The sequence below is a fragment of the Zophobas morio genome, unplaced genomic scaffold, assembly GCF_036711695.1.
Source record: "Zophobas morio isolate AGI-343-1 ecotype UQ-CSIRO unplaced genomic scaffold, CSIRO_AGI_Zmor_V1 ptg000012l, whole genome shotgun sequence".
NCBI lineage: Eukaryota > Metazoa > Arthropoda > Insecta > Coleoptera > Tenebrionidae > Zophobas > Zophobas morio.
This window is the reverse complement of record NW_026972117.1, coordinates 10,483,675-10,504,750: the sequence shown is the minus strand read 5'-3', so window position 1 is coordinate 10,504,750 and position 21,076 is coordinate 10,483,675. Positions and strand designations below refer to the sequence as shown.

General features: G+C 36.5%; 4 protein-coding genes and 2 long non-coding RNA genes across 9 annotated transcripts in view; 4 read left to right on the top strand and 2 right to left on the bottom strand.

Annotated features, from left to right (window-relative positions):
* LOC135127764 (neutral alpha-glucosidase AB) overlaps nucleotides 1–3,500 on the bottom strand; it is a 100,802-nt gene extending 97,302 nt beyond the window's left edge. For 2 of the 3 annotated variants that reach the window (XM_064054361.1, XM_064054360.1), the window contains exons 1-7: nucleotides 3,402–3,500; nucleotides 3,126–3,215; nucleotides 2,837–3,073; nucleotides 2,604–2,780; nucleotides 2,268–2,555; nucleotides 1,955–2,204; nucleotides 1,571–1,898 (exon numbers count right to left, since the gene is read on the bottom strand). In XM_064054361.1, the coding sequence (XP_063910431.1) occupies nucleotides 1,571–1,898; nucleotides 1,955–2,204; nucleotides 2,268–2,555; nucleotides 2,604–2,780; nucleotides 2,837–3,073; nucleotides 3,126–3,215; nucleotides 3,402–3,418 (1,387 nt within the window). In that variant the 5' untranslated portion in view covers nucleotides 3,419–3,500. Of the gene's footprint in view, nucleotides 1–1,570; nucleotides 1,899–1,954; nucleotides 2,205–2,267; nucleotides 2,781–2,836; nucleotides 3,074–3,125; nucleotides 3,216–3,401 lie in introns of all 3 variants that reach the window. The other variant, XM_064054359.1, reaches the window with a different exon arrangement.
* A 2,385-nt stretch (nucleotides 3,501–5,885) lies between these two features.
* LOC135128177 (DNL-type zinc finger protein-like) lies at nucleotides 5,886–6,374 on the top strand. Its single transcript, XM_064055072.1, has one exon. The coding sequence runs from the start codon at nucleotides 5,886–5,888 to the stop codon at nucleotides 6,372–6,374; it is 489 nt and encodes a 162-aa protein (XP_063911142.1).
* A 40-nt stretch (nucleotides 6,375–6,414) lies between these two features.
* Nucleotides 6,415–8,581, bottom strand: LOC135127767 (aspartate--tRNA ligase, cytoplasmic). 2 transcript variants are annotated; one of them, XM_064054363.1, is made up of 7 exons: nucleotides 8,486–8,581; nucleotides 8,222–8,373; nucleotides 7,901–8,165; nucleotides 7,673–7,850; nucleotides 7,159–7,622; nucleotides 6,714–7,096; nucleotides 6,415–6,653 (listed from the first exon to the last, which is right to left on the bottom strand). In XM_064054363.1, exons 2-7 carry the CDS (start codon nucleotides 8,367–8,369, stop codon nucleotides 6,490–6,492), a joined length of 1,602 nt encoding a protein of 533 aa, XP_063910433.1. In that variant the 5' UTR covers nucleotides 8,370–8,373; nucleotides 8,486–8,581; the 3' UTR covers nucleotides 6,415–6,489. The 2 variants fall into 2 exon arrangements, with proteins under 2 accessions (XP_063910433.1, XP_063910434.1); XM_064054364.1 differs by having other exon boundaries at nucleotides 8,435–8,514.
* A 42-nt stretch (nucleotides 8,582–8,623) lies between these two features.
* LOC135127765 (IWS1-like protein) lies at nucleotides 8,624–15,615 on the top strand. The gene is made up of 7 exons (XM_064054362.1): nucleotides 8,624–8,804; nucleotides 8,870–10,265; nucleotides 10,317–10,470; nucleotides 14,332–14,544; nucleotides 14,597–14,880; nucleotides 14,934–15,045; nucleotides 15,097–15,615. Exons 1-7 carry the CDS (start codon nucleotides 8,789–8,791, stop codon nucleotides 15,217–15,219), a joined length of 2,298 nt encoding a protein of 765 aa, XP_063910432.1. The 5' UTR covers nucleotides 8,624–8,788; the 3' UTR covers nucleotides 15,220–15,615.
* Nucleotides 15,616–18,879: 3,264 nt separating this feature from the next.
* Nucleotides 18,880–20,297, top strand: LOC135128326 (uncharacterized). Its single transcript, XR_010280374.1, has 3 exons — nucleotides 18,880–19,020; nucleotides 19,071–19,188; nucleotides 20,154–20,297. It is a non-coding gene; the product is annotated as an uncharacterized LOC135128326 (long non-coding RNA).
* A 245-nt stretch (nucleotides 20,298–20,542) lies between these two features.
* Nucleotides 20,543–21,034, top strand: LOC135127774 (uncharacterized). Its single transcript, XR_010280276.1, has 3 exons — nucleotides 20,543–20,688; nucleotides 20,745–20,862; nucleotides 20,925–21,034. It is a non-coding gene; the product is annotated as an uncharacterized LOC135127774 (long non-coding RNA).
* The last annotated feature ends 42 nt before the right edge of the window (nucleotides 21,035–21,076 follow it).

The following is a 21,076-nucleotide window of genomic DNA, read 5'->3' as shown; positions in this document are numbered from 1 at the left end:
AGAGCAAAAAAATCTACGACAATAAAATGGGACGAAAAACACGACAAAAAAAGCAATAAAAAAGGAATTGAAAAAAGAGACAATTAAAAAAAACGAAGACAACAAAAGAGCGGAGGGAAAAAGCGATAGAAAATGCGACAAAAACGCGACAAAAGAGGATGAGGAAAAAATATTACAAAACATCCCAAAACAAAGCAACCAAAAAAAAAAAAAGAAAAAAAAGAATGAACGACAGAAAAACAGCAGAGGCAGAAAGACAGACAGAAAGAACGATAGGAAGACAGGACGACAGCAAGGCAGGACGACAGAAAGACGGAGTAACAAAAAGACAGGACGACAGAAAGATAGAACAATAGAATGCCAGAAAAGGTCATAAAAAACAAAAAAAAAAGGACAAAAAATGCAGATAAAAAAGCGGACAAAATAAGCGAAAAAAATGAGGCAAAAAAAAAAGAAGACAAAAAAAAGACAAAAAACTCGCGAGGAAAAAAGAACCAAAAATAAGGGCGACAAAAAAAGGGGCCATACGAAAACGAGTCAAATAAGGCATAAAAAGGCGACAAAAGACCACAAAAAGACAAAAAACAAAAATGCGACTGAAAAAAGAGCAAAAAAGCGACAAAAAGTAACAAAAAAGAATTTAAAAAAGGGAAGAAACGACACAAAAAAAAAGACAAAAAAAAAAAGGAACAAAAAATAAAAAAGGAACCGACCACAGAAAGACAGTACAACAGACGAAAACTGAAAAAGAGAACGACAGAATGAAGAAAACGACAATTTCCTCACTGGTGACCCACCTTTACAATGAAAAAATAAAATGTAAAATTTTAATCAACTCAACAAAAAATATGAAAAAAAATGTGCTTGGTTTTACAGCTTTCATTTTAAAATCTTTTAATAAATTTCAACGCATCTACGTCTATAAACATAAACAAGATAAAAATGACAATATAAAACATATCGTTACGAAATAAACCCATACGCCGCCCCGGTACGACGCCTATGGGTCTTCTAGTATGCACGCGTTTCTTTTCGTATATAGTATGACTCATCGACCGACCAAGAAAAGCTTGTAAGCGGATGTCGCGACGGGCCCAGAAAAGTCTCGAAGCGGCGCTCGAAAAGCTTGGATATTCGAGAAAGACCTCGATTGCAGAAGTACGGTTTTAAATAGAGGCCACCTTCGGGAACGCATTATTATTCAGTCGAATTCAGTCAGCGAGTGTCGAGAAAATCCAGACAAGAAGCGCCGGAATTATTTTGTGCATAATCGTTGTAATACATAGTTAGTCGTGTAAATTCAAGTTAGTAAGAAATAAATTATTGAGTTTTACCCACGCCAATTTTAATCACCCGTACAACGTAACAATATACAATATTAATTTCAAATTGTTTTCATTTATTCGTCATGGATGTAACATTTTACTGTTATCTCATAATTGTTTTCACTTATTATGGAAAGTTATTGCCACATTTATTTGTAAATAATCAAATAAAGCCAAATTTTGTATGACTTGTTTTAATAAACAAAAATAAACAACAATTTAATAACAGAACCATCGCCACTTACCTTCATACACATGTCCATCCTTATTCTTCACATAATAATCATTGGCTAAACACTCCTCATGCAGAAAATATCCACCCTCTCTTTTAATATGTGGATCAATAATCACGACCAATTTTCGACCAACTGACGTCAAATTAGAGATCATCGCATTAGGATGAGCAAATTTAATAGGATCCCAGGTGAAGTACTTCTTCCCGTCCGTATACTCAATATCCAACCACATCACATCCACAGGCAAATCATTAGTATCGAAATTATCCACAACATTAATGACGTCGTCTTCGTCGTTGTAATTCCAGCGGCACTGATGATAGCCTAGCGCGAAGTACTGAAAATTTTTCAGTTAAAAATTTGCACCATTATGAAATAGTGAAATTCCTGAACCTGTGGCAATGGTGCAACCCCGGTTAACGAAGCATATTGTCTGACGGTGTCTTTGGGGGTGGGCCCCATCAAAATAAACAAATCGAAGACGCCGCTTTCGCTCATGAAATGGGCGTCGACTGTATTTTCGGGTTGGTGGCCTGAGACCAGGTTTACAATGGACGAAACGACGTTGGTGTCTTTGCTGTTGCCTATGTCCACCCAGGTTTCAGCGGCGTTGTGCCAGAAAGCACCCACTGTATTTTTGTCGCTAAATTAAAATAAAAAAATACAAATATTTGTTTAGTGTCTACAAATACAAAGAGAAACTCACGAATGTGCATAAACAACCGGGATCGCCCCATACAGCGCCATTGTAGAGTCCACTTCATACTCAAACACATCCAAATTGTACAACCGGTAGGGATCAAGCCCCCCAGACTGCGTAGTCCTCAAAGCCAGCTTATCTGCGTGTTCCGGCAGCCCATAAATCCTCAAAGCTCCCGGGAAAGTCACGTCAACCCCCACAGCTTCAGGCCCTCTAGGTTTACTATCATGATGAGACTTGAAATTCTCCTCCCACGCTCCTGGATCTTCTTTAGTATGTTCAGCTTCACCCTCGCTAAAAATCGACAAATAGCGCATAAATTTTCCCAATTTTACCACCAACCCTTCGGACGCTTTGGGGCGAAGGTGCTCCATATTGAACAAACCCTTGTCATTGACAACCGCCACGAGAACGTCATTTTTGAAGAATTCGATTCTGATGGGTTCCGCTGTAATGACGGCTTTGTTGTCGCCAGAACGGACGACAACTTTTTCTTTGTCGCGTTCTAGTACTTCTAACCTATAAAAAATTGACATTGAAAAACGCGTTTTGTTTTTATATGGGTTGTTGAGTACTTGGCGACTTGTAGTTCCCCGTTTAGTGCCCCGTCCACTTGATAGCGTGAATGTAGCGGTTTTTCTTCGTCAATAAACACGCGGAAGATATTTCCATGGAGCGAAGTCAAGACAAACTTGAAAGTGGCTTCAGCTTCCTCATTTCTTAGTTCTGCTTCGACGGCGTTGTCAGAAACGTGTAGGGTGTCTAAATTTAAAACGAAATCTGCATCTTGTGGTTTAGCGTTTCTTAAACGTCTGAAAATGGTTGAAATAATCAAAAAGTTAAAATGAAGAATTGAAAACGCACCTGCAGAAACTGCTCTGTTCACAACTTTTAAAATTGCCCTTATCGACGGCTGAAGTTATTGCGAGTGCTACCACGATAATATATACACACCTGTGAATAAAAAACCATGAGTTATTAGAGTGGAAAGTGCCGGTAACCACATATGTAGTGGAATTGGCTGCAAGGCGTTTAGAAAGTTGAATGGTTATATAATGGTGTACTTATGTGTCAACTATATGTAAACATATCATAAATTGCACGTTTTGTGTTAATTTCTGATAATTATATTTGACTTACTTGAAATTTAACGCCATGTTGGCGACTTTGAATTTGACCACTTTGACAGCTGTCAGATGGTTTTCTTATTTCCGATCGAAGTGGTAAGGGGCCAATCATCGTCGAGATGTTTTAATTGGAAGACGAGGAATCTGTCGATTGGTTGAAGATTTTGGCGGCGAAATCGCGCTTTTTATTATGATTTTAAGTAACTCATTACCTGAAAAATTACGTGTATCATCATCATAATTAATTAAAATCTGCTTTAAAACAGTCGGTGAGTCTGTTCTAAGGTATAGACGGGATTAGGCAGGATTAGATAATTCACACTTACCGTGATATCCCGTGTTATGCGGACATAGGCGGCGATGTCTGAAATTTCTGTGGGGGTTTCACTACACTCAATAAAATTTTTATTATTTTTCGACTAGTAGAAGATAAAATCCGTTATGTGATTGGGCACTTCTCACTAAAAACTAATAATCTCAACTGTACCACTTACAAATTAAACAATATTTAATGCGCAAATGTTGAAATAAGGCGATGAAAAATGAAAAAGTAAAAATTTTGTCCCCTGTCAAAAAAATAACACAAAATTACCGATGAAAATAGCCTTCATAAAAGATAAAAAAATAATGTTAAAAAAACACCCAATTTAAAATTATTTCAAAAATCTAACCTTTTAGGCTTCTTCTTCTGCTACAATTTAGCGAATTCCTCATCTTCATGAACCCACTGCAACAACAAAAAATACATGAAATTTTTGTGTACACAAAGAAAAATACTATAGAAGTTAATTAAGTCGTTAAGTAGCAATTTGTACAATATAACTACTTCTCCCTTAACATCCGTATTTTTATATTAATTTAGAATAAAAGAATTGTAGAAATAGGAAAATATGGATTTCGCACTTTTTGTAACTACCATTTTGAACATGTTTTAAGTTTCCTGTTGTGAAAAGAAGAAAACGCAAGTTAATAAAAGAAAAACATAAAATATAAGCCCCACCCACCCACCCTGTCTCAATTGTGATGATTTTTTTTATTCGTCGTTAGCCGGGGGACGGAGCTTAATTGCAAATTGTAAGCTTCTGGATGGAAATATGGATTTGGCAATTACGCTCCGCCCTTGGTCTTGCATCGAATGAAAAATTCACCACAATTGAGATAGGGGTCGGGGGTGGGTCTTAATTGTTGAAAAATAAGAATTTTGAGGGTTTATATTTTACCCTTTTTTTTTCTTAAATTTTGTTTTCTTCAATTCAAAACAAGAAACTTAGACATGTTCCATATGGTAAGTTTTTGTAGGAAAATATGGATTTCGCAATTTTTGTAATTTTATCACTTTGAGTATGTTTTAAGTCTCTTGTTGGGAAAAGAAGAAAACGTAAGTTAATAAAAGAAAAAGATAAAATATAAGCCCCACCCACCCACCCTGTCTCAATTGTGATGATTTTTTTTATTCGTCGTTAGCCGGGGGCGGAGTTAACTGCAAAATTATCGTTTCTCTACAAGCAATTATCTTGTGATTCATTTTTTGAAAACAAAAATCTGTGGGTAAATTTTTGTAGGAAATATCACCACAATTGAGATAGGGCGGGTGGGTGGTCTTTATATTTTACCATTTTTTTCTTAAATTTTGTTTCTTCTTTTCACAACAAGAAACTTAAAACATGTTCCATATGGTAAATTTTTGTAAGGAAATATGTATTTTGCAATTTTTGTAACTTTACCATTATGTATTTCATACATAACCTATATCTTGCTTTTTAACCTTGGTGGTAAAGTTGAACTTCACTACCTCGAAACAAGTTGACAATTTGATATTACATATTTCATGGCTACTGGTGACCAACCGATAAATTTTCGGTCAGCGAAGTGATAAATGTGGAAAACAAAATCTCATTTTTGATGGATAACGATAAATATGACGTACCACCGAAAATTTATCGCTTCGTTCGCGATAAATGAGAAACAAATCGCACCTCGGAAACACCGTGGATTTTCGCTGGCCTAATAGGATCACAGACAGTCGAAGGGAAAGCTGGATGTAACATTGGTTGCCTACTTCCAATGTATTTATGTGTATTTTTTAAAACTGAACATGGAATTTAAGACCATATGTCTTTTCATATGTACAGAGTTAAAAAAGTGTCCCGGTGTATGTATTTTAATAACGTCTAACAACAAAAAAGTGACATATGTTTTATGTCGTCATCATCATCATTGCTCTGATAATTCCACTAGTAAACACTAGAATTAACTAAATTTCCAAACATATATCTAGAAAACTATATTGTTATTTAAAAAAAAATCAAGATAATTTTCTCTCCATTACATCCCACGATATCTCGGAAATCGACGCCTATGCTCTGAAACAGTTCTAAAATCACGTGTACCATGAGTTTGACATATGTCGTACAGGTTATGTACACATTTTGAATAATCCCGATTTATCGTAGAAAAATCAAAAATTTAAGTGGTTTAACACCAAAAGTACGTCAAAATGGCATTTCGGTCGAGATTAGGTACGTTAGTGCAGCAAGTGGTAAGACAATCACTTTTTTCAACGACAACCCAAAACCATCAAAGACCTCTACAAGTGCTTCAGCAGTTTCACACCGGTTTTATAAACCGGACAGTAAAGAACGATATTAAACCAAGTGAAACACAACCAGAACCTGAAGCATCGACATCGGTACCGTTGGCGAAATTGGAGGGAAAATTAATGCTGAACTTTACATGCAAAGTGTGCAACACTAGGAACTCCAAATTTATAAGTAAAGTGGCGTATCAGAAGGGAGTGGTTATCGTGAAGTGCACGGGTTGTGATAACAACCACTTAATTGCTGATAATCTCAAGTGGTTTACTGACTTAAATGGGAAGAGAAATATTGAAGAGATTTTAGCAGAAAAGGGCGAAAAAGTGCATAAAGTGATGGTTGATGGATGTTTAGAAGCAGTGGAAGAGAGTATTACAAACACTCAAACGTAGCAGGTGTTGTCTACACAAATTGTAAAATAAAACAAAAATGTGAATAAATTTATTCAAATTTATTTGCACTGAAAATGAATATAATACATAAAATATTTGTTCAGAGAATAAGTCTTCACGGCGTAATACGTTTTGGGTCTCTGGGGAACATAGCAGTCTTTCTGATGTTATCAAGCCCCAAGTACAACATAACAACCCTCTCTAGACCAATCCCACCGCCCGCGTGAGGTGGACATCCATACTTAAATGCATCAATATATGACGCAATTTTCTGCAAATCTACAAACACGGAATTGATACAAATTTATAACTAAATACAACAGTTCAATATATAGGTACCTATTCCATGGTGTTTGGCACGCTCTGTCAGCAACTCGGGATCGTGAATACGTTGCGCCCCACTTATTATCTCCTCCCCTCTCATAAACATATCATACGAATTTGACGTCTTTGGGTTATTAGGATCAGGCATTGTATAGAACGGCCGCACCGCCAGAGGATACTTATCCAAAATGTAAAAGTCCGTATCATACTTAGCCTTCACCAAACGCCCCAGTAACTTTTCAGCAGGAGTACTTAAGTCATCTTCAGGCCCCACCTCAACCCCAGCTTCCGCCAGCAATTTCCGCCCCTCTTCAAACTGCAAAACCAAAGGCGGGTCCAAGAAAGTGAAAGGTTCAACTGAGAATTGTTGACCAACAATTTCAATTTCTCTCTTATACCTTAAAACAACAAAAAAAAATAATGGAAAAATAATTACATTGGTTTGCAATTTTTAACATACTGGTCGCGCAATCCCTTAAACATCTGTGTAAACAAGTCCCCAATAGTCAACATTACTTCATGGTAATGGTAACTGAAAGCCATTTCCAAGTCCAAACCCGTGAATTCGGTCAAGTGCCGGTGGGTGTTTGAGTCCTCGGCTCGGAAAACGGCCCCAATTGTAAAAACTTTGTCGAAATCGGCCGCAATGGCCATTTGTTTGTACAACTGTGGACTTTGAGCCAAGTACGCTGAGCCTTTGAAATAACTGACTGTGAAGACATTAGCGCCACCTTCCGAGGCGGCAGGAATTATTTTCGGGGTGTGAATTTCCACGAAACCCTTATTTGTTAAAACCTCCCTGAACAGGCGACAAACCCCGGCCTCTAGCCTAAAAATGGCCTGATTTGTTGGAGTGCGCAGGTCCAAAATTCGGTTATCCAATCGCGTGTCTTGGTTAACTCTGATGTTCAAACCTTCAGGGTCCTGAAAATTTATCATAAATATGACTTTACACGATTTAGATTTTTAATTACGTCAGCTTTCTCTGGTCTGCTGGCATCTTCAATTTGAAGTGGGAGTTGTGGGGCGGAGGCTGAGACAACCCAGATTTGTGAGGCAAGGAGTTCGACGTCCTGTTGGGAACACCCAGCAACGGCAGTGGGTACTGGGGCGACTTTAGCTTCCACATCAACTATACTTTCTTTCGTAATCCTAGAAAAAATTTCACAATGTTTCATAACATTGTATGAGTTGCAACATACGTGCTTGAAAATTTAACCATGGCTTTGGAGACCGTGTCTGACACATTTACCAGTACTTGAACTGAAAACTCTCTTTGTCTTAACACGATAAAACACTGTTTGCCTCGAGCTCTAACAGTGTGGAGTCTTGCTCTCACCCAAACACCTGAACCTGATAAAGATTTATTCAAATCTTTTACGTAGGTGAATTTTCGGTCCAAGTTTGTGGCAGTGATGTCTGATTGTATTAACGGCAGTGTTCCATATTTTCCCACGGATACGTCGTCTATAAATAGAACAATTCAATTAGTGTTATTAGCACCAAAAAATACAAATAATTACTCTCATCCTCTACTTTTGTTTGAGACTGGTCTTTGTTGGCTTTGTGTTCGGCCTTTTTGGCGGCTTTTTCAGCCTTTTTTGCGTCCTTTTTGGCCGCTTTCTTGCTATCAGATTTCTCCGACGTGTCCACCGGCTTATTTTCGACCATGTTTCTACATAACCACACAAATTACATCAGAATGCAATATAACCAAGTACGTAACAAATTATTACAGTATTATAAAAGCTAGATTTTTCTGTTACGACTGACGAAAATATACGCACGTTTAGTCCAAATTTAACAAAAACTGGGACTTCAAACTCGTGTTACATGTGTCAAACTTGACAACTGTCACCGTTTTAAGTTGGGGATTTTTACTTGTGCGGATTTAGTGATTTTAGTCAACAGTGTTGACGGTGACAAAATGTCACACTTAATAATAAAATGCAACGTTTTATTGGAAAAGTTGTAAAATAATCGTCATTTCACCGTTTAAATCATAAGAGTTAGCTCCGCCAAGTCTTTGTGTAACCATTTAACATATCTGTAGTGTAATCCAGTATTTATAATCAAGAATATTGTAAAATATGGATGTGGATACAGGTAACTATTTAAACTCGTGCGTATTCTCTCGACTTTTGTGCTAACCTCGTTGATTCCTCCCCCAGAAGATGCCAATCCTAAAGAACCAGCTTCTCCGACAGAAAGCAATCGTTCACGTTCGCGCTCACGCTCAAAATCCATAGAAAACGATGGAGTCGTGCCGAATGGAGTGTCTTCCCCAGCTCATTCCAAATCCAGATCCCGGTCACGTTCGCGCTCTGGCTCTCCACAAATGAACGGCAACACCACCAGAAACTCCCGCTCTAGATCCAGATCGCGGAGCGCGTCTCCAGAAGCCAGCGGCGACGAACGCAAATCCCGCTCCAGGTCTAGGTCCAGGTCCGCTAGTGCTCACTCCGGTTCCAGATCACGCTCGGGTTCCCGTCGATCACGCTCCCGCTCACCCAGCCAAGGATCCACCTCTAAAAGAATGTCCAGATCTCGCTCCAGATCCGCATCCGGATCCAGAAAAGCATCACGTTCCAGATCACCCTCTGCATCGCCCCACTCCCCCCGCCAGTCACGCTCACGCTCAGGCTCGAGAAAATCAAGATCCAGATCAGGATCCGCGAAATCAGCAGCTTCGGCACGCTCACGATCCGGTTCAAGAAAATCCCGCTCGAGATCAGGATCCAGAAAGTCGCGCTCGCCATCCGGATCAAGAAAATCGCGCTCGCGATCCGGATCGAGAAAATCGCGCTCGAGATCCGGCTCGAGGAAGTCGCGTTCCAGATCCGGCTCCAGAAAATCCCGTTCCAGATCACGTTCAAAGTCCGGATCGAGAAAATCGCGTTCGAGATCTGCATCCGTGAAGTCGAAATCTCGGTCGAGGTCCAGGTCCGGCTCGGCCAAATCCGCCAAATCCAGATCCGCTTCTAGATCGAGATCTAGGTCTAGATCTGGCTCGCGACGGTCTCGTTCTGGCTCCGCTAGATCGCGTTCGGGTTCGCGGCGATCTCGGTCTGGATCCGCCCGATCGCGTTCTGGATCAGCCAGATCCCGGTCGGGTTCGCGGCGATCCAGGTCTGGGTCTGCACGGTCGCGATCGGGTTCACGGCGGTCTAGATCTGGGTCGGCCAGGTCGCGTTCGAGGTCTAGATCTGGTTCTAGGAGATCTAGATCGGGTTCGGCGAAGTCGCGGTCACGCTCGCGTTCGGGGTCTGGATCGAGGAAGTCGAGGTCGCGTTCAAGGTCGGGTTCGGCGAAGTCTAGGTCTAGATCGCGCTCGCGCTCGGGGTCGCGTTCAGGGAGTGAGGGGCCTGTGGGGAGGAAGAGGAGGCTGATGTCGGATTCTGAGGAAGAGGGCGACGTGGGGGCTCCTAAGGCGAAAAAGGCTGTGGTTAGTGACGATGAAGGTGCTGGGCCTTCAGAAGAGAAGACTGTTGAGGGGCCGCCGGAGGAGACTGCGAATGCGGTGGTTCCTGATGTGTCTGAGGATTCAGATGATGATAGGCCTATGCAGTGAGTATGATTTCTGGTAAAGGGAAATGAGGTTTTGATGGGTGGTTTTAGCGATGGGAATGATGGGTTGTCGGACTTCGATGCTATGTTGCAACGGAAACGGGATGAACAGTCCAAGAAGCGTAAAAGAAAAGACATTGATATCATTAACGATAATGATGATATTATAGCACAATTGCTGGCTGACATGAGGAATGCTGCTGAGGTAAGGATATGTTCTTTGGGACATTAAAATTTAAATTAAGTTGATAAATGGTTCGGGAAAAAATGACTTCATAAGACGATATTGAACTTGATTTAGTAATTAATAAACTCAAATTTTACCTCTTTCTGAAGTTTAATAATAAATTAATTCTTTAAATAAGAATTTTGCAACTAAGCTCCGCCCCTCCGGCTCACGATGAATAAAAAAAATCATCACGTTTGAGATAGGGCGGGTGGGTGGGGCTTATATTTTGTCCATTTTTTCTTAATATACGTAGTGTTCTTTTCCCAACAAGAAAGTGAAAATATTTATAACTATCATGTTATTCAAAGAAAACTATATATGTATATTAAAAAAAAAAAAAAACTCCCCGATCTCAGTGGTGATGAATTTGTCATTCCTTAAGTCTGTTATGCCCATGGAAACTCTACTGTAAATTACCGATGTACTTAAGCTAAGTAACTAACTGCACATAATTATTTATAACGTTACCACTCCCATTCAATGAAGTTATTATTATAATTGTGATCCTGTTCGCAATGAATGTATTAAAATAATAATATTGAATTTTAACTAAGTATAAATACTGCAGCGGATAACCTACTACTTACTGCTTTTAGTTTTAGCGACAGCAGAGACATTTTAAACAAGATATATTATTGTTCGAATAAATTCATTAAAGATCGCTACTTTTGATGTATAAAAAACGCAATGAATATTCTAAACTCGTCGAGTATCTCATAATAACTTCCTTAATTTGAAAAAGTTTTGAGTGCCGCAGTGTTTTTGTGTATTTAATTCCGGAACACTTGGGTACCCATGGTGTATTATTCTGGGAACCCATGGAGATTATTTTTTTTTGTAAATTATTTAAATCAATTTTGGGGGACTTTGCTGTTCTATTTTTGTAAAATTTTGATCTTTTTGGAACCCCCTCCTTTTTTTTAACCAATCTTGAGGTTCTAGGTATTCCTGTTTGAAAAGACTTTGAAAGTGCTTTGGAGCCTATAGTGTCTTGTCTTATAATAATTCAATTAAATTTCTTAGAGGATACGTCATTTGCAAAATCACTCTTATCTTAGCAGGTACTAGCCCCGCCCCCCGCCCTCTCTTTTCTTAGAGGGTATCTCATTTGCCAAAATCAGTTTTACTTGAGCAGGTACTAGCCCCGCCCACCCGCCCTCTCTTTTCTTAGAGGGTATCTCATTTGCCAAAATCAGTTTTACTTGAGCAGGTACTAGCCCCGCCCACCCGCCCTCTCTTTTCTTAGAAGGTATCTCATTTGGAAAATCACTCTTATCTTAGCAGGTACTAGCCCCTCCCACCCGCCCTCGTTTTTCTTAGAGGAAATCTCATTTGCCAAAATCAGTTTTACCTGAGCACGTATTAGCCCCACCCACCCGCCCTCTCTTTTCTTAGAAGGTATCTCATTTGCAAAATCACTCTTATCGTAGCAGGTACTAGCTCCGCCCACCCGCCCACTCTTTTCTTAGAGGGTGTCTCATTTGCCAAAATCAGTCTTATTTTAATTTTTGGAGATCCATTCTGTTCAAGTTTCTATTTAATTTGGTGTTATTATCCGCCTCTTGAACATCTGGAGTGTATCATTAGGAGACTGAATGGTTGTGGTTACATGTTTCGACTTTATTGATTAACGTCATCATCAGGTTATGTTCAACAAACTAGTAACATGGATATTAAAATTTATGAAAATACAATGACAAAATTAATAATATAATTAAAATGCCCGAGGTTTATACAAAATGGTGTCATTTTTTTTCTCTCGGAATCTTTATATTGTTTCTGTTCAATATAAGATCACTCATTTCATTCAGTTTGGATAAAATCAACCTCTGAAAAAGAGACAGGGTGGGTGGGCGGGGCTATTTATGTTCTTCTGTCGAATGGGAATGGGAATGGAAACTAATAATAGAATCTAGGATGTGAAAAAAGTAAAAAAAAAAACGATAATCGTATTTTTTTTGTTAGAATCAGTTTTATTTTGGCAAGTACTAGCCCCGCCCACCCGCCCTTTCTTTTCTTAGAGGGTATCTCATTTGCTAAAATTGGTCTTATTTTGTTTCTGTTCAGTATAAGATCATTCGTTTCATTCAGTTTGTATAAAATCAATCACTGAAAAAGAGACAGGGTGGGTGGGCGGGGCTAATTATGTTCATCTGTCGAGTGGAAATGGAAACTAATAATAGAATCTAGGATGTGAAAAAAGTTAAAAAAAAGCGCTAATTGTAATTTTTTTTGTTAAAATCAGTTTTATCTTAGCAAGTCTAGCCCCGCTCTCGCTTTTTTTAGAGGGTATCTCATTTGCCAAAATCAGTTTTACCTTGGCAGGTACTAGCCCCGCCCACCCACCCTCTCTTTTCTTAGAATGTATCTCATTTGCAAAATCATTCTTACCGTAGCAGGTACTAGTCCCGCCCACCCGCCCACTCTTTTCTTAGAGGGTATCTCATTTTCCAAACTCAGTCTTATTTTAATTTTTGTAGATCCATTCTGTTCAAGTTTTTATTTAATTTGGTGTTATTATCCGCCTCTTGAACGTCTGGAGTGTATCATTAGGAGACTGAATGGTTGTGGTTACATGTTTCGACTTTATTAATGAACGTCATCATCAGGTTATGTTCAATAAACTAGTAACATGAATATTAAAATTTATGAAAATACAATGATAAAATTAATAATATAATAAAAATGCCCGAGATTTATACAAAATGGTGTAAATTTTTTTTCTCTGGAAATCTTTATATTGTTTCTGTTCAGTATAAGATCACTCATTTCATTCAGTTTGGATAAAATCAACCTCTGAAAAAGAGACAGAGTGGGTGGGCGGGGCTAATTATGTTCTTCTGTCGATTGGGAATGGAAACTAATAATAGAATCTAGGATGTGAAAAAAGTAAAAAAAGCACTAATCGTATTTTTTTTGCTAAAATCAGTTTTATCTTAGCAAGTACTAGCCCCGCCCACCTGCCCTCTTTTTTTTTTTGGAAGGTATGTCATTTGCCAAAATCAGTTTCATCTTAGCAGAAACTAGTCCCGCCCACCCACCCTCTCGTTTCTTGGAAGGTATGTCATCTGCCAAAATCAACCTTATCTTAGCAAATACTGAGGCCTAACTTTTACAAAAAATGATCAAAATTTGGAAACATTACGAGCTGACTTACGTGCAAAAGGCAGGAATATGTTCTCTAGTGTATAGTTGGTTATGCTTTAATGGATTTTTCTTTTGTTGGTTTTGTGTTTATTTATAATTGATAAATGTCTTATTATGTTTTTTTTTCTTGGTTTATTTATTAATGAAAAATAATTTAAACAAATTTTTTTTGGACTTCCGAAACCCCTGTACATAACGTACTGAAGAATTAATCCGCCGTTTTCCAGACACCCGGTATATTCCATTTTAAAATACGATATCATTACGATCTCGTTATTTGTTTACAGCACTCTCTTTGCCCCATACTTTGTAAAATCGTCAATTTGTCTAAATTATAAGCCATAAAATAAAATAAGCACCAAATTACAAAAAAGCAACTATTGCCTATTCAGTAAATTTTGGCTTCGCCAATGTTGTAAATTTTTTGAATGTTTTAAATAAACAATCAAAAATCAGAAAGTTGTACACGTTCGAAAATCTTAAAATAAATTTTAAAAGTCTTACCATTAATGTGAATAGCACCGAAAATTCTGAAAACCCTTGGACTTCCGTCGAATCATATTTTTTCATTGTTGATTCATTGATATTTTGGAATTGTCATTGACTTTCGGATTGTCAAACGAGATTACATTACCATGGCTAATTTGATACTTATTATTAAAATTAACTAAGAATTTTTGAAATCTTCAGGACGACAGAAGACTCAACCAGCAGCAGCAACCCGCGACGAAAAAAATCGGAATGCTGCACAGAGTGATGTCGCAGCTGAAAAAACACGACTTACAGTTGGCTTTCATCGAACACAACGTCTTAAGCGTCCTCACGGACTGGTTAGCACCAATGCCTGATAGGTCCATGCCGTCTCTTCAAGTCAGAGAGGCAATTCTGAGACTCTTAGCAGACGTAAGTGACAACAATCGTCACAGTTGTGTGACTCTAAATTCCCCCATTTCAGTTCCCTAAGGTAGATCACTCCACACTCAAACATTCTGGAATCGGTAAAGCTGTGATGTATCTGTACAAACACCCGAAAGAAACTAAAGAAAATAAGGAACGCGCGGGAAAACTGATAAGCGAGTGGGCGCGACCCATTTTTAATCTGTCGGCAGATTTTAAAGCCATGACGCGCGAAGAGCGTCTACAGAGAGATCTGGAACAAATACCAAAACGACGAGGGAGCGATCCACAGTCGTCTTCTGAGAGGAAAGAACTGAACAAAGCGTTGAATTCTGAGGGAAAGTAAGTCGGTTTTTTTTGTAAGTGTGTTGTGGTTAGTTAATGACGTTTTGCAGACCTTTGAGACCCGGCGACAAAGGGTGGGTGGCAAGAGCTAGAGTTCCTATGCCTTCCAACAAAGACTATCTAGTTCGTCCGAAATGGAATTCTGAAGTAGACATTAGTAGAGTAAGTACGATTTTTCGTTGTTTTTAAAAAATTATAATTGTGATTTTTCAGTCGTCGAAAAAACAAATGAACAGGTTTGAAAAACACTACAAGAACTTCTTGGATGGTAAGCGGTTGAAGCAACCCAGACGAGCCGTAGAAATTTCGATCGAAGGAAGAAATATGGCCTTGTAAATGATTAGTAGAAGTACGAATTTAAGACAGAATATTTATAAATGATGAAGTTTTAAAATTTTTCTTTATTTTTATGTGTACTGTACGTATCTAGTTAATGACGGTAGATCCTATGTGATGAGGTTTTAACTCTATGTGTAACGTATTGGAGTGAAATTACGAGATTTTGTTTAACTTTTTACATTTTGTGAAGGTGCGTCCATGTGGAGCGAACGTGGCAGCGGACGATTACTACTTTGAATTTTATGGATTGCATCCTGTGGACGCACCTTTTTCGTCAAATTTGGGCAGTTGCATCACTTGGAATTTTTTATTATATTTATTGAAATTTCATTCAATGTGTTTTGATTTACAGATGTATTACGACTCTAAATAAATTTTGTACAGACTGTAGAAGTTTTTTTCATTACAATTCCAAACTTGATTTATTTATGAACAATTAAAATAATCAAAAAATCGAGAAATCTAATAATCGTAAAATCGAAACATTGAAAAATCGAAATATCGAAGAACTGAAAATCGAAAAAATGTAAAATTTAAAAATCGAATACCGAAAAATCGAGAAATCGAAACTTCCAAATTTAAAAAATCGGATAACTGAAAAATCGAAACATCGAAAAACTGGAAAATCGAAAAACCAATAGATCAAGAAATCGTGGAGTCGAAAAGTCGAACAATTGAGAAACCGAAATAGGTCAAAATCGAAAAGTTAAAAATTGAACAATTTATAAATTGAGAAATTGACAATCAAAATATCGATAAATCGAGAAATCAAAAAACTTCAAAATTCGAAAAATTGAAAAATTGAGAGATTGAAAGATCCAAAGAACGAGAAATCGACAAATGATGAAATCGAAAAATAGAGAAATTGAGAAAAAGTTAAAAGTTGAAAACTTGGAAAAACTGGAAAACTGAGAAACCGAAATAGGCCAAAATAAAAAATTGAGAAAATGATAAATCGAAAACCTGAACAATCAAATCTCGATAAATCGGGAATGAAAAATTAACAAATCGAAAAATTGAAAAACAACATCTAAAACCAGGAAGTCGAAAAATAGAAAAATTAAGAAATACTGAAAAATTAAAATATCAAAAGATTGAAAAATCTAAAATTTAAAAATCCAAAAACCGAAAAATCGAAAAAATAAAAAGGTAGATACATCGAAAACCCAGAAGTCAAAAATAGAAAAGCCGAAGAATTTGAAATATTAAAAAATCCTAAAACTGAAATATCTAAAAACTGAAAAATCAAAAACCAAAAAAGTGAAGTCGAAAAATAGAAACCTTAAAAAATCGAAACATTGAAAAATCAAAAACCTGAAAAATAAAAAGATTAAAGAATTGAAGAACAGGAAAATAGAAACACTCGAAGGTCAAGAAATGGAAAAATCAAAACATCGATTAATTGAAAAATCGAAAAATTGAGAATTTATAAAAGTCAAATTTGAAAAATTAAAAAATCGAAAATTTGACAAAATGACAATTGAAACACGGAAAATCTAAAAGCGGGATGTCGAAAAATCAAAAAATTAAGAAATGGAAACATTTGAAAAATTCGAAAACTTGAAAAATTGAAAAATCGAGAAATTCAAAATTCGAAAATTTTAGGAATTAAAAAATCGAAAATTGAAAAATCGAAAAATTTCAAACGACAATTGATAACAGAAAATCTAAAACCGGGAAGTCGAAAAATCGAAAGATTAAGCAATCGAAAAATTGAAAAATCGAAAAAATGAATATAAATGTCAAATTTGAAAAATCGAAAATTTCAAAAAACGACAACTGAAAAACAGACAATCTAAAACCGGGAAGTCTAAAAATCGATTGGTTAAGAAATCAAGACATTTGAAAAATTCGAAAACTTGAAAAACTGAAATATCGAAGAACTGAAATGAAAAATCGAGAAATCGAAAAATCTAAAATTTTAAATATCGAAAAATTAAAATATCAAAAAACTGAAAAATTTAAATTTAAAAGTCGAACAATTGAAAAAACGACAATTGAAAAACAGAAAATCTAAAACCGGGAAGTCGAAAAATCGAAAGATTAAGAAATCGAAACATTTGAAAAATTGAAATATGGAAGAGCTGAAATGAAAAATCGAGAAATCGAAAAATTTTAAATTTTAAATATTGAAAAATTAAAATACCAAAAAATCAATCACTAAAAAGGAGATAGGGCGGGTGGGTGGGGCTAATTATGTTCTTCTGTCGATTAGGAATGGAAACTAATAATAGAATCTAGGATGTGAAAAAAGTAAAAAAAGCACTAATCGTAATTTTTTTGTTAAAATCAGCATTATATTAGCAAGTACTAGCCCCGCCCACCTGCTCTCTTTTTTTTGGAAGGTATATCATTTGCAAAAATCAGTTTCATCTTAGCAGAAACTAGTACCGCCCACCCACCCTCTCTTTTCTTGGAAGGTATGTCATCTGCCAAAATCAGCCTTATCTTAGCAATTACTGAGGCCTAACTTTTACAAAAAATGATCAAAATTTGGAAACATTACGAGCTTACTTATATGCACAAGGCAGGAATTTTAAACATCTTCTCTAGTGTTTAGTTGATTATGCTTTAATGGATTTTTCTTTTGTTGGTTTTGTTTTTGTTTATAGTGTTGATAAATGTCTTATTAAATGTTTTTTTTTGGTTTATTTATTAATGATTTTTTTTTATTTTAAAAATCTAGGAATTTCATGTCTTCAGGACTTTTTTTGACGATATCGTGTATAATACATACTCAGGAACTGGAGTCGTACAATTTAAAGAAAAGAAATTATAGAGTTATAAGAAAAGAAGTCTATAATAGGAAAATGAAATAAGAACAAAAGATTACTGTGTAGATAGACGGAGAAAGAGAGAAAAAGAGCAAGAGAGCAGAGAATTTATGTCACGGCACACAATAAATTTCGAGTAAGGAATCCAAGATTTGAGATACAATGAAATATTTAAGGCTGTTGCTACACAGGAATTGGTAAGAAATAACGCCAATAAGGCTTGTAAAATTTAAGGAAAAAACAAATTGCCGTTTTATTATAAATTGTTTCCTTAGAGTTTTTCGTGATTTTGAATGAATAAGAATTAAATTGTGCTTATATGGCGTTATTTTTGGGAATAGCAGTAAATAAATTGGTATTGTATCAACAGCCTTAAGGGGAGAAATTGAATAAAGTAAAGAAAGGATGAGCCCTGAGTAAGTGAGTTTCATAAAATCTCCTAGCAAGTGTTTATCCAAACAAAAACTGATTGTTAAATTGTGTTAGAACTAGTTAACGATTAAACTCCTAATATGAACTGTGAATTTACAAACAATAAAAAATTTCCACCACGTGTGAATTATCGTATACATGGTACAAAAGAGAACAAAAACAGAAAGAAAATATTATAAAAAAATAGAAGGAAATTATTAAAAAATTGACAGAATTTGAGGGAAAAAAATCTTTGAAGTTTTTGCACAGAACAGCCCTCGCCGGACATTTATTAGAAATATTTTCTGAATTATTAGTTAATGAAGATAAGCATAAACAGCGTGTGTCAACTGCAGTTTTTTTATCACTAACAATTATCTCCTTATTTCTACAATTAATAAATAAAAATGATAACCCAGTGAACTACACCAAAAAATTGTCTAAAAATACACCCAAAATTCAATTAACAACAACAATTTTTTTGCATTTCGTGTTAGACGTTAGAATACTCCAGACATGAAGTTTTTCATCTCTTGTCCTTTACTTTTGTGTCTTTTATATTTACAGCCAATAGTTAACGCCGGTGTCGCCCATAACGGATCTCATCCACTAAGTAATTCATATTTTACTGTAAACAGAAGAAAATATCACCTCTAATTTTAGAATCTGGAGGATGTGACAGTAGAGAAACTGGACCTATGACAGCAGGACAGACGATATGGATCCCTGGAATATGTAGTTCTGCTTTTTGTGAGCCTAGCGGGAATATTTATTTCCAGGTGTAAGTAATACTATTGTTCAGTGGCGGCTCCCCAGAGGAGGCAGGGGAGGCTGAGCCTCCTCTGTTTTTTGGAGCTGAGCTTCCTCTAATTTTTTCGATGAAAGAATTTGTATTTTTATAGACATTTGTTACTATTCAGAATATTTTGTTTGATTTAATTTACTTTCATCATATATCAGGTTAAAATATCGAAAAAAATTATATTTGCGCCCTTAAATCATAATTCACACCACTCCGCGTTTGGCTTCAGCCGTAGAAGCTAGCCTCCGCCGAGAATGCATCTTACTATTGAGACCGCAACCTTGACGCATAGTCATTCAGCACTGCATTGGCTAAAATGTTCATCGGGGTGCCGCTTCAGGCCGCTAGCCTCCGGCTAGTGCATCTCTTTTCAGATCAAGTCGCACGGATTATTTTATCTCTTTCTTATTAACTCGCGCGATCGAGTGTAAATTGGAAAAACATTGAGGTGGTTTCGCGTGCTCCCTATTCAGTGGTGAATGGTGTTTAGGCTTTAGTACCTACGTAAAGCCTAAGGTGTTTTTTATATCATTTATTTGCGTTTTATTTCTGATCGTTAAAAACAGCTGGTATTATCGGCATATTAATATTACTTATACTTAACGAGAATGAGCAACGAAGTCAGTCTCATGTGCAGTGTAAAGGCATGAAAAATCACAGGAACACATATTTTCTTCTACTACTTTAGATTCCGCTCATAAGAGGGATATTGAGAACTATAACGAGAAAGTTGGTGAAAATAGGGCAATTTTGAAAAGACTAATCGATGCAATAGTTTATCTATAGTGTTCTTTTCGTGAGCATGACAAAAAAATTATTCAGATAATGAAGGATATAAAAAGTATTTGGTTTTCAAATTTGAGCCTCCTCTGAAGAAAACTTCACGAGCCGCCACTGCTATTGTTATATAATATATGTTGTTATACAATCTTAACTCTTTGTAGATGTCCTCTTATTAGAACAAATGATCCGAACTGTCACGTAGGTAAAGTGGATATGTCTAAAGTGTATCCCCAGTGTTGCCCAAAAATAGTTTGTGATAATACACCATAAAGCAATAAAATAAAAATATATAGTTCAATAAGAAACGTTCTGGTTTTTTTATTTTTCCAGATGCAACAATTTACAAAAGACAATCAAGTCAAATTTTTAAACGAATTTTCCAAAAAAAACTTATGGAACTAGAAATCAACAAAAGATAATTTAATTGGTTGATTAAGATTACTTAACTTCAAAAATTGATGTATAACAAAATATGATTCCAAGAAGCTGACCTTGTCAAAAATGATAACTTGGTGAATGTCAACGAACAATTATTTTGTTTATGTGTAGATATATCAGTACGTGTTGGACTTCAGACCACTCCAAACATGAAGTTTTTCATTTCGTGTTCTTTACTTTTTTCACTTTTGTGTCTTTTGTATTTACACCCCATTGTTGACGCTAGTGTCGCCGTTGACGAGCCTCATCCACAAAGAAGTGATATAACATTAACATTTTATTTTAATCGGAACAAAGTATCGTCTCTTTTTTAGAATCTGGAGGATGTTACTCTGAAGAAACTGGACATCTACAATCAGGACAGACGATAACAGTTCCTGGAACATGTACTTCTGCTTCTTGTAATTCTGACGAGAGTATTTCGCTCAAAATGTAAGTATTTAATATTGTTATTATCGTTGTTATACATATAATCTTAACTACGCTTTTTTTAGATGTGCTCTTATTAGAACACGTGATCCGAACTGTCACCTAAGTAAAAAGGATCTGTCCAGACCTTATCCGCAGTGCTGTCCAAGAATAGTTTGTGCTAAATAATGCATCAAGTGTAAATTTTCTTGCTTTTATATATTTTTGGTTAGGAGAA